Raw genomic sequence first — 13,227 nt, 5'->3', positions numbered from 1 at the left:
TCTGTCTGCCAAGCGTGGAGAGATAGCAGTCAAACCTCATAGTCAGAACACCACTCATTTGTGTTAGTTATTTCCGAAGTGGGCATATCTATAGGTACCACCTGAGTATACTTTCATGATAATTATGTGCAATAAATGGAGCACTGCAGAAATAACTTTTGGTCTGGTGGCATCAAATCAACACGAAAGAAGATGAAGAGTACTTACTTACTTTAATCTTGACTAAATAGTATCTTCTGTCTGTGTAATCTATGATTGTTGACCTCAAGTGTCGATAGAACAGCAGCTGGTTATCGATGATCACGATGTAAACATAAACACAGCCCTTCGCTTATTTTGGTGCGGCGCAGTGTGGCGCTTCAGCCGGCAAGAAGTTGGAAAACATAACAAAGAATCAGCCAGTTGCCCGCACGACGCCACTCCAAGCACACGCGTACCACAACATAACATCTGAAGCCATTACAGAAACTTTCTAAATTAAAGTGAGAAAATCGATAAGGGAAATTCAGTATTAAATCGTATCCAAGATGTTTTCGACGAGGAAGAGCGTTGAGAGAATCGTGCAGGCGTACAAGAATGAGATCCGGCGACAGATCAGCAAGACCACCAGTGTGACCAACTCCGACGCCATGGCCCCGCGGCTTGACCAGGCCATGCAGGACGAGGCAATACCCAAGAAGCTCCTCAACTTGCAGAAATACCACAGGTCAGTGAACCGGAGTAACCCCCCGCATGCAACATGACACGCAGCGACTGAGTGACTGCTGAGTCTCGACAAACTAAACACCGCTCCTTACGCAACTTTCAAATCACCTATTCTAAATCAATAGGTCCCTACTTATGCTAATGACATGTCTTGTGTTGTCTTGCATAATTAACTTAGGGTATAATTATTACTGTTGTCAAGAACAATAGTCTTTGTTTGTGCACACGGATGGGTGTGATGATCTGGTTTGTCCCATCCAGATTCCTGTCGACCCTGAACTCCCAGCAGCTGCCGCTGGCGGCGCAGGGGCTGGCGGTGTCCAAGGACCAGTCCCGGGAGTTCATGGCGGTGTTCCCGGACATCGTGAGGGACCTCACGGAGACCGGCAAGCACTACGATGTGCCGGAAGCCAGCAAGTGGTTGGCGAAGGTACCCACCGTCCTGTCTGTTTAGTCTTTGAGAGTTAGTCGTAAGGAACGGGATTGAAGGACCACTTGCAAATTTATGGGCAGGTTACTTAAGTAGGTTTGAGTTGAGAAACTGGATCTGTCATGGTAGAGACTGCATTTCTAAGATCAAGCTCCTACCTCTTAGGCGCGAGTTGCTAGTTATAGTTAGTCCAACTATTTTCTATTAACCTGATTAACGTGTTACCGTCTACTTTGAGACAATTATGTCAACTATATGCAGGATGCAATCACTTGTAAAATTACTTGCAATTGCAACCACTAACTTACCTTATAGTATGCATCTTGTCTCTAGGTGTTTCCTAACATCTCCTCTGCAAAAAACACCATGCACCATTCACTCATTATTAAATTACCGGGCGCAATACCGCTACCTGCAACCGTCCACAAAAACCAAACAATGAAATCGAAGACAATTCGAAGAGAAAACTGTAACAATATTGAGTAACAAAGCAAACATTTTACATTTCTTTTGTGAGCGATTGTTATTGTATGGTATGTTTTGTTCGACAGCTCTTACAATACAACGTGCCGAATGGGAAGAAGAACCGTGGTCTGGCCACCGTCCTGGCTTACAAGATGCTGGAGAAGAAGGAGAACCTGACCCCCGAGAACATCCACCTGGCCAACATCATGGGCTGGTGTATTGAAATGGTAAGTTCATCATTAATTATGCTCTTATAGCAGCCCACAACACTCTGTGCCCTCGTAAACTGACTTATAGTTCTATGAATGGAGGGGGGGCTAAAATTTTTTTTAAAAAAGAAGTTAAAGTTATCTTAAATATCCTTGTCGCCCACCCTATCGGACCTCCATGAAATAATAATTGAGTCTCAGTTTTTATTAGTATACAAATACAACCATACATGCCACTTCGATCAAACATAATTATCATACGATTTCTTATTGCGTAACACGTAAATATTGTAATGTACCTTTAATGTAAATGGACGAACAAAGTAAATACGCGGCCTAGGCCTATTAGTTAACACAACGCTTTTATCTACACAACTATTTTATAATGTCAATAATAATAAACTCAGTTTTTAATTTTGTATTACAATGTCGCCGCGTACTCGTAGCGATATCGTTGATGATATCAGAATATATCATTATCTACATTAAATATTCGATGAGTAAATTTTAAATCCGTACACAGTAACCAGTCCCCTATCACTATGCAAATAAGTTGCTACGTTTGAACAAACTAAGTAGCAAAAACACACATAATTTTCTGGACTGGTTTCAGAATTCTCATTTATTTATACAGGTACCGTAGGCCTTTTTTGGAGCCTATGTATGTCTATACTGAGATACAAGTGTGCGTCAGTGATGTTAGCTTAATTAGCGCACTTAAACTTAACTTTAGCGAAAAGTTTAAATAACGTACCTAACGCAGCCTAAACATTTGGTTTTTTTTTTCAAGTTTGCTGCCCTATGCAAGCTTGTTAGTTGGTCGCCGAACTAAAGAAAAAATATGATATAGTTAGGTACCTACCATTTGCCATTTACATCTCTTGATGCCTACCTACTTTAGCAAACGCGCAATAAACGTACCAACATCTAATTCAAAGTCAAGACCACATATTTTTTTTAGCGAGCAAACCTGTTTGTTTCCGAGCTGTGACCACCTACTGTTTTTGTTTGATTCTAAGTTTTGTATATTTTTCATACGCTACACCAACCTACATAATATCTCAAGTATTTGTATGTAAAGAATGTGAATATCTGATCTTTTATAAGTATCAATAGATTAACTAATAGGTAATGCATACCGCATTTAGGTAATTAGGTAATCGTAAGTGTTTACAATACGTCCGTATCACTACCTTAGTTCATGTTCATAAGTGTTATCTGAAGCAATCAGATTGTCAATAACACACGGCATATTTCCATCGTCTTGCTTGCCGAGGTATTTGCATGTATTTTATTTATAGCTAAGGCAGGTAGGTACTTGGTGTACTCCTGCTGATAAGGTTAAATACGATAACCTACTGCGTAACCTAAATACCGCCATAAAATGCATTTATATACAAAATCGAAGATGAAATTAGTACGAGTAATAGAAACTCTGAAAAATCAAAGGAACTCAAAGATCCACAAACCGCTGCCGTTGCATAAGTAGGTGAAACAGAGACATTAATATCTACAAATACACTAGCTACTTAAATTAGGTACTTAAAGTTTCTCAAATCATTGCTTAGGTACTCAACATTCAAGACCCGAAACCCCAGATCAGATCCACAAATCTTCAGTAAAAACGCCAGCATCACTCGAATCACTCGCTAGCTGATCCACCCACACAACAACACCTAACAACAACCCCACCTCCTTCCCCAGTTCCACACACACCAGTTGCTGCTGAACGACATAATGGAGGGCCGCGAGATGCGCCGCGGAGCCCCGTGCTGGTACACCCGCGCCGACGTGGGGCTGGGAGGCATCAACGACGCCATCCTGGTGCAGGCCGCCATGCATTCCACGCTGAAGCGGAACTTCAGCGACAAGCCGTACTACAAGAATGTGCTTGAGATGTTCAATGAGGTTTGTAACACTTTGTAACGATTGATGATTCTGCCAGTGCAAGATCTGCTGCTGCTGGATTCTGTGCAATATAATGCCCCAAACCCACGATGTGCTTCTCCATTTTTAGGGTTCCGTAGCCAAAATGGCAAAAACGGAACCCTTATAGTTTCGTCATGTCCGTCTGTCCGTCTGTCCGTCTGTCCGTCTGTCACAGCCGATTTACTCGGAAACTATAAGTACTACAGTGATGAAATTTGATGGGAATATGTGTTGTATGAACCGCTACAAAAATATGACACTAAATAGTAAAAAAAAGAATTGGGGGTGGGGCCCCCCATACATGTAACTGAGGGATGATTTTTTTTTTTTCGATGTACATACCCGTGTGGGGTATCAATGGAAAGGTCTTTTAAAATGATATAAAGTTTTCTAAAAAACATTTTTCTTAAAGTGAACGGTTTTTGAGATATCAGCTCTCAAAGTCGTAAAAAGTATGTCCCCCCCCCTCTATTTTTATAACTACGGGGTATAAAATTCTAAAAAAAATAGAGGTGATGCATGCTAATTAACTCTTTCAACGATTTTTGGTTTGATCAAAGTATCTCTTATAGTTTTTGAGATAGGTTGATTTAAAGTTTATTATATTTGCTGCTACGGAACCCTTTGTGCCGGTTTTTTTGAAATAATAATGTATCATAAGCAGTTAAGTCAGTTAGTCTAGAGCAGCAAGATCATGTATTCCTCTGAATCCTTTTCATAGATATTTAACAACGACATAACTCTTGGTCTTCTCTTCAACAGATGCTCCTCAAATCCTCTATCGGCCACTATCTGGAGAAGTCTCTTGCACGTACAGAGCGGCCAGACCTGACTCAGTTCACCATGGACAAGTACGTGGCCATCAGCAAGTACCGCACCGCGTACTACACCTTCCAAATGCCGGTGAGCCTGGCGCTGCTCATGTCCGGCGTCGACGACCCCGAGACCCACAGACAAGCGAAGACCATCCTGCTAGAGATGGGACAGTTCTTCCAGATTCAGGTAACTATCGAGTTTAATGTTCTTCTTAGCTGCTATTATTAGAGTGGGTTTTTGAAATGTGATGAATCTGTTCTCAAGGTGCGAATTATCACTCTCTAGTGATAATTGTTGTAATGGTGTTTGAATTGAAGGCCAATTGTTTTAGAACAGTGCCAGAATATTTGCACAATTGATATCGGATGATCAAATATGTTACTTACCAACTAATAAAATGGTTTTTACAGGATGATTTCCTGAACTGCTTCGGTGACCCATCCGCCACCGGCAAGGAAGGCACCGACATCCAGGATGGAAAGTGCACCTGGTTGGCTGTCGTAGCGATGCAGCGAGCCAACGCAGCCCAGAAGCAAGTCCTGCTGGACCACTACGGCAGTGCCAAGCCAGAGGACGTAGCTGTCATCAAGAGCCTCTACGAAGAACTGCAGCTCCCGCACACATACTCAGTGTACGAAGAAGCCACGTACGACCTCCTCAGAACACAAATTCAGCAGGTCACGAGGGGACTTCCACACGACTTGTTCTTCAAAATCTTAGATAATATCTTCAGGAGGAATATTGTGTGAGAGGTCTGCTAGAAGAGATAAGTCTGAATTTTGAAGGTTTTTGATGAGACAGTTGAGTTTTCGACTGGTTTAATACCTGTGGTTTTGATTTTTGATGCGATGATTTTATGGAACGTATTAATGTTAAGCTTTATTATTAGTATGAATTAAGGTATAGAGTGAGATAAACTATGTTGATTGATGGATGGATTGAAAGTAGCAATGTGTTTATGTGATATCGTAGTTGATAAGAATGTTTCGAAGTTAATTACTTGTGGAGATTGATATTTTAAATTATTCATTCATTTGCCCATTTTACTATCAACTTTGGAAACAAGTAGAAAAATTTAAAGTGTAGACTAGTCATACAAAATTGATTTCGAAATTATTGCATTATTTGTGTACTTACTTAGGTAACATAGGCACCTAGATCTGTAATGGAGAGTAAGTAAGTAGAAGAGGATGTATGTTAATTTAAGAGGTAGGTAGGTTTAATAAGAAAGCCCAGAAAATGATGAAAATAATCAGCTAAGTAGGTATAGCACGTAATAAATGTGATTACATTATAATTCAGTTTTGTTTTATTAATATCACCCGTCTCATCCTGCAAATCCATAATCCATCTGAAATAATTAATATCGAGGGATATTACCATTATGACTTATACTTAACTACATGTTATGAGGTCATGTGTATTGTGATTGTGACTTATTCGTGCTAGTAGGGAGCAACCTTAGAGTAGGTATATGGAGCAACATTCCGTATTAGACCATCGAGCCATTGGGTAAATTCATGCTTGCCAATTTCAGAAGAATATTTAACTATTCCGTACACAACACGTGTTAACAACAAACTGGCAGCGGTCAAGCGGTTCTAAGCTAGATAGTCCACCGGCTTGTTCCCTTAGGTCGTACATATTTTCGTATTCTAGCGTGAACCTATTCTTTTACATTAGGAGAGAGCCTGAAAATGTGGTTTAGCAACATAAACAAGTAAGTACACGAATGTTGTATGCATAATGAATACTTACCTAAAATTATAGAAACAAAAAAAAAAGAATTATAACCATAGCAATTGAATTAAAGTATGGTCAGCCGAGTCCGCGTTGTTCTATGCATTTAAGTACCTAGTCGGTTTAATTAAATTGTAAACCTTAATGGCCATTGGCCACCTAACTACGTTTTAGAATGCCGTTACGAACAAAATGTAATGCTACTACCGTGCATAAGCCGGCTTCGGTTAGATACTCAACAACCGGAACATATACCTATAATAAGTAACTATGAAAGACGTTAATACTGTTGAATACGTAGGTAATAGTACACTTTTGTACGTTTCCTAGGCGTGTTGGCAGCTTGGCAATGTTGGACTGCCTTTGTACATGTTATATGTTTCTTGGTCTAAAATAACTGCCTCTATCCATGCTGCAGACTGTGTGGACCCCCATGGCCCACACCTGTCTTCTGTTTTCCACTCATACACTTATTTCTGCAGAATAAGAAATAGTGATCAGACTTTTTATGATTTTGAAACGCAGCACAGCTGACTGTCAAAACTCAATGACAGTTCACATGTTGGACGTCATATTTGACATTGACAGCAACTAAAGCAACTTCAAAATCATTCATTTTCGATCAAATCGTCAGAGAAATCGCCTGCGCTATAGTTTTTTACGAAAGTTTTCAATAATTTGCTCGAATTGGATAACTGAAAGTTTGTAAACCTCATCAAGTACCGTATTTATACAAAGTGCAAATATAAATAATTGAAAACAACACTTCGCACAAAGTTTTCTTTCAGAAAATTCGGTCAGAGAAAGTTTTGCATACGCACCCAAAATGAATTCAAATAAAATAATTTACCGCTTGTTTAACAGAATTTCTCCAATTTATACAAAACATAATCATTTCTTACGGTAAGTAATATACTAGTTTCTGTATACCTATTGAGAATTTGGCTAAACTCTATATTTACCTTGGCTTTACTGTTTTGTTTACTTATTCTAAACCAGTTAACTTTAACTTAAGACCAGGATGTTTGATGTTTGCTGGCATTGTATTGAGTGTGCTTCAACCCTTTTTGTTTCCACTATAATTTAAATTTGTAGCTGTAAATTCATAAAGTACATGGTGATTATTTTTTTGGAAATGCATGTGGTATTGTTTGGCCTTCTAATTTGCAACAGCACAAGAAAGGTGTGGTGTCTATTTTTCGTTTTATGAAGATAGTCGCAAGGCTTCACTTTCAAGGAAGGAAACCTTATATGTTTGCAGAGTAGACCATTCATCAAATAAAACTATTTACAAAATAAAAGCATTTGTCTGTGACTTTAAGATCACATGAAATTTAAAGGCAACTGCAATAAATTAAATATTTTAAATAATTAGAAATATCTAAACACAAAATTACAAAATATCTTAAAGGAACTTTCTTGTTAAAGATTACAACATTACTTAAACTACAGTATCATGCATATATTTACTCTATTGCACATCAATTTCTTCTGAATATGACCTGTTTGATGAACTTTGTGATTGTACAAGCCACAAAAAATTACCTATCTTAAAAAGATATACCTAATAAATTCTTTTGTGACCTTCTCTTGTCTATACTACTGTTTCTTTAAAGAGATACCAACAATAGAATAGTTCCATGCATGTATTATTCATGTTATCTTCAACAGTTAATACAGTCATGACAGGAATACTAATAGGACCAAGAAATATTCAGTCTAGGTACATATGTATAACATTTCTAGGCATAATTTGATATTTAATCATGTTCTGCAATTCCATTTTATTTAATAAAATATTAAATAGAACCCATGAAATAGAAAGTTGAAGTTTATAGTTTGGAATGTTAATCACATGCATAATTATGTATCTTACTCATTCATATTTGGAAAAACCATGCATTCCAATGCTGGCCTTATTATTTTTTGCTCCTTATAAACTAGATTCACTTTAAAAGTGACTTACATGATGTATTTGATAAAATGTGACTCTTTTAAATAAATCCATCATATCATAATTAATTATTTTGTCCACAGATCAGCACAACCGAATATTACATTGGCAACAAATGTATCAATTGAATCTCCATCTAAGAAAGAGAAAGACCTGTTTGTGGACATGTTGCCCACCGTTGTAGACTCGGTGGTGTACAGCCAGAAGTTCACACAGGTGCCAGAAGTGGCCAGTTGGGTCAAAAAGGTGAGTTCCTTATGATCAAAAAATCATATTGGTTACCACCAGCAAAAAAACAGTTTGATCCAGAAAGATAGAGTTTTTAGCCCTCGCTGATTTTAAGGCTGAGATTTGCTTGGGGTCGCTATCCAAAATTAAATGCGTGTTGCCTTCACGTGAATTTATTGCTAACTAAAAAACTTAGGAATACACATGCATACGTACCTACATCTACGTAGGTATGTTCTTATAACTATGTAGCTACATATTCGTTGGTAAGTAATGTATGTAGTAGGTTGCGTTACTAAACCGAACAAGCTACTTAATCAAAATAGCTTGTGTGTATTTAAAAATTAAACATATTTCCACTATATTTCTTCGACTCTACTAATGTGCTGTGACATTGAAGTTAAAATCACACTCTAAGAAGTATGTAACAAGAAAATATTCTATTTAACAAGAAAATATTCTATATTGTGTTTCAGGTGTTAGAATACAATTTACACGGAGGGAAACTGAACAGAGGCTTATCAACAGTTTTCGCGTACAAAATGTTGGAGAAGCCTGAGAATATCACTGAGGACTCTCTACAGCAAGCTCGCATCATGGGGTGGTGTGTGGAACTGGTAAATACACATATTAAGTAACATTTATGGCTAATCTATTAAATATATAATGAGGTAATGGTAATTCAAAAGGAGAATCACTGTGTGACGCATACACTGTACCTTGTATATAGTAGGTACGTCTAGCGCACCCGCATAGAATACTAATAATGACAATGGCTGATTCTTTCACCACATACAAGCCCTAGTCCAGCTTGTTAAGAAGAACATAAACATGGGACTGACCTAAAGCCATCGCCCAACAAAGTTCTAACAACCAATATGTTCTGTTCTTTACAAAATATACATACATATGCTTACGACTGTAATCCCCAAACAGGTAGTCAGAGGTGACTAGCAAGCGCAGCACCCGCTTTTCGCTTTAAATTTTTAATCACGTGATAGATCGCAAGCTGTATCACAAAATATCAGACCAACCTGTTCCCATCTTCCTAACAATTCCACCATCAGTTCCAGGCGTACCTCCTGGTTCTAGACGACATAATGGACGGGTCGTCGACGCGGCGCGGCGTGCCCTGCTGGTACCGGCGCCCGGACGTGGGGCTCGGCGCCATCAACGACTCCATCTTCATACAGAGCAGCCTGTACCAGTTGCTGAAGACCTTCTTTACGGGGAAGCCGTATTACACTGATGTCATGAATTTGTTTAATGAGGTGGGTGATTAGACTGATTAGTCCTGGATGTAGGTTTTTAAGATCTGATGGAAATTGGTTATAAGTTTTACGTGTGTATATGTGTATCTGTCTATGTCAAAGTACCTAGATCTGTAATGGGTTTTTAGGTGACTTGTTCGATATTGTAACATAAGTATAGCTGTTAAAGTAGCATATTTATATGTTAATTTTGTGGGTAAAGTAAGTACATTACTAAAACCCTAGCCTAAAGTAAGCCTCAAAAAATTATGGCATTTATGACACAAGAAAATATGCTCATGATGATGATGTTTTGAAGATATCTGTGGCTAGATGGTTACTATAATAGTTTTTTGTATTGTAATAATGATTGTATTAATTTCCTCTTTTCAGAGTCTAATGAACACATCAATAGGACAACACCTAGACTTCATAATGGCGCATCGGAACAAGAACGACTATACGTTGTTCACCATGGAAAGATACAACGCGATAGTCAAGTATAAGACAGCATACTATTCCTATAAACTGCCCGTATCTCTAGGACTATACTTAACTAACAACGCCGATTATAATGCGCATAAGCAGACCGAAGAGATCTGTTTAGAGATAGGAAGATTCTTTCAAATACAGGTAACAAAAGAATGACATTGGTGTTCTATTTTTGTAATTTTTCCTACGTCTTGTATTTAAATTAGTAACCTATCAGATCAGCCATTTATGATCACCGGATGGCGCTATATTAGGAAGACATAAATGTGAAGCAAAATTTGTTCACGGCAAGCTGATTCTACGTTGTTTTTTTTATTGTTAGTGACAATTCGAATGAGGGCACAGTGAGCTATGTTAGCTTTTCACTATTTTATTATTATCTTTCCTATCAGTTCAGTGAAATCAAATATTGTTTTATTTCAGGACGACTACATAGACTGCTACAGTGACGAATCCGTGTCAGGCAAAGCCGGCACCGACATACAAGAGGGCAAGTGCTCGTGGCTCGCTGTAAGCGCACTACAGCGCTGCAACTCTGCGCAAAGAGTCGTCTTCGAAACGTGCTACGGTTCGAAAGAACCCGCCCATGTAGAGAGAATCAAACAACTGTATAACCAGCTAGAGTTACCCAAAGTGTATAAAGAGGAGGAACAAGCGACGTATGATACGATCATGTCTAAGATAAGCTCTCTGCCCGGATCTCTGTCTCCGCCGTTGTTCACCAAACTGATCGACATGATACATAATAGAAAAGTTTAAATAGTATGGTAAAATCTTTTGTATTTTTGTGTATAAAGGTGGGACTACATTTGTATCAGATCTCCGTATCATAGCGTCGTCTCGGCGCGTATCATGGTCATTAGTTTGACGTATGATTTCAGGCAGGATAATAATATTCGAGACTATAATACGGAAGAGTTATTCAAATGTGTTCATGGCCTTAGTGGATATGTTGGTACAGTCAGCTCAATAAACATTTACTATGGATGGTCGTGTGTGAGAAATGTCCCCTATACACTTTTGTACCTTGTCAAACTTAACAAACCGACACGACACTCTGAATTTAGTTTGGCGAAGTATAATAATGTGTATGCATATTAGAAGAGTCTACTGTAACACAAAAATTTTAATTTATGAAATTTTACATATAATATATAAATACTTAGTAGGTACATTTAAATTGTATTTTATGCATGCAGACATGTAGAATAATTTATTTATAGTTGAATATAATTTTAGGTTATGAAAACTATTTAGACCATTAAACCCTAATGTATGAGGAGATATTTTGGATTGAGTATTTAAGGGAGTTAGTGTTACCCTTTTGCCGAAATAAATCATAATAATATATTTGTTTACCATTTAACTGTAAAAACGGGTGCTTATACTGTGTATAAAATACATTTTAAGTAAAATTTAGCATTTGTCTACTTTCATTATATACCTAAATGTATCTTGCTTTACTTTATTCTTTCCTGATTATTTTAATATATTTCAGTTTTGTAATATCTAAAGGTCATGAACGGTTTCTAAAGACTGACTGATTAATCTCAATTTCTGATTTGACTTTTTCAAATTTACGATTGGCATTCCTTAATCTTGTCATTAGGTACACCTAAATAGTACGTAAAAAGATTTAAATATTTTTTGACCGTAAATGTATTTCAGAGAGGCTATTTTATTATGCAAAAAGGGAAATAGGGCAGCTACTAGTATTTCGCCCTTTGCATTTTGGTGTTGGGAGTTAAAATTATTGTACCGTGGAAGAACTTATAAAATTGTTATGTGGAGTATTATTTAATTTAATAAGTTAGTAAAATAAAATAAATATTCAAATTCAGGAACCATTGCTATCATAATCTTCCGGTGATAACTTTCCTAGTCTTATTTAATAAAGCCGTCACAAAATAAAATATGCAAAATATCTTGGTGTTATCTCTAAATTACAAGTAAATAAATAAATATTTGTATGTATTACATGGTTTTATTTCATAACCTTAATTAAATGTTTTATATATTTTCACTATGAATAATTATTACTTGTACAATTTATATTTTTTGTGCACCTTCTTCCTACCTTTCTATAGGGGGCGTTGTAGAAATTTAAACAATGAAATAAAAACACTAGATATCTTTTTATCGTGATATATTCTAGAAAATATACAGTATGCATAACATTGCTTGCAATATATTAATTATAATTAATGTTTTCGAGCCGCGCTGTTTTAACAACGTGCCCATAATCACATCATACCAAATAATAATAATACCTAAATACACTAAGAATACATCGGAGTAATTCATTCCAATTTATAACAGTATTATTGTTTATCTTTATACATTGAAACGGTACCTAATACTTGACCAGAAACGACCAACTGATGGCGCTGAATTTTATTTAACCCCGGGTTGCAAGCACTACAGTTATCCGTATAATACAGACATATAAGTTAGGTTTGTATACGATTACATAAGGTCTTTTTTAAGCCGCGCCCACGACAACAGAGAGCGTTGTGGCGGCCACACACTAAATACTGGCGTCGTGGACGCGGCCTTAGGCATTCGTCCATACAATATTATAGGTAGAAATGTTACATAAATGTTTATATTCACATACAGTAGGTGAGTATCTACTTTTGGGACAATGGTTATTATATTTCATATTACGAAAAACTGATGTGATGACTTTGATGATATACATTCTGTAGAAATAAGCATAAAACCTGTACGTATAGTAATTTGGTCGTCTTGTAACTTAGGAAGAAGTTGAGCTTAAAATGTAGTAAGTAAGCATTCCTTCAATAAAATGTTAGGTATAATTCATATTATTATGAAATATAATTCAACCATTATCTTCCTTTGGCCTTGGCTTTGCCGCTGATATGCCTGAAAGCATAATTATGTAACATAACACCTTTTACAATATATCTTTATCAACACGCAAGGGGTATACTCACTGTGTATGAACTTAATTTCAAACAATAAGCAAATAGAATAGATACGTGCTAG

At 37.1% G+C, this 13,227-nt stretch overlaps 1 protein-coding gene across 1 annotated transcript; it reads left to right on the top strand.

The window, feature by feature from the left end:
• Positions 1-355: 355 nt before the first annotated feature.
• On the top strand, positions 356-11,342 carry LOC105389616. The gene is made up of 12 exons (XM_038106135.2): positions 356-706; positions 967-1,135; positions 1,687-1,827; positions 3,514-3,717; positions 4,501-4,740; positions 4,965-5,257; positions 6,997-6,999; positions 8,332-8,494; positions 8,953-9,093; positions 9,544-9,747; positions 10,120-10,359; positions 10,642-11,342. The coding sequence occupies exons 1-12, from the start codon at positions 528-530 to the stop codon at positions 10,975-10,977; spliced, it is 2,313 nt and encodes a 770-aa protein (XP_037962063.2). The 5' UTR covers positions 356-527; the 3' UTR covers positions 10,978-11,342.
• Positions 11,343-13,227: the final 1,885 nt, after the last annotated feature.

The sequence above is a fragment of the Plutella xylostella genome, chromosome 19 (assembly GCF_932276165.1).
Source record: "Plutella xylostella chromosome 19, ilPluXylo3.1, whole genome shotgun sequence".
Classification (NCBI taxonomy): Eukaryota; Metazoa; Arthropoda; class Insecta; order Lepidoptera; family Plutellidae; genus Plutella; species Plutella xylostella.
This window is presented reverse-complemented; position numbering and strand designations above follow the sequence as displayed.

Coding starts and splice junctions, on each gene's coding strand:
- LOC105389616 (XM_038106135.2), top strand. CDS start 528: ATGTTTTCGACGAGGAAGAGCGTTGAGAGAATCGTGCAGGCGTACAAG. Junction 3,718..4,500: donor TGCTTGAGATGTTCAATGAG/GTTTGTAACACT, acceptor TCTCTTCAACAG/ATGCTCCTCAAATCCTCTAT. Junction 10,360..10,641: donor GAAGATTCTTTCAAATACAG/GTAACAAAAGAA, acceptor GTTTTATTTCAG/GACGACTACATAGACTGCTA.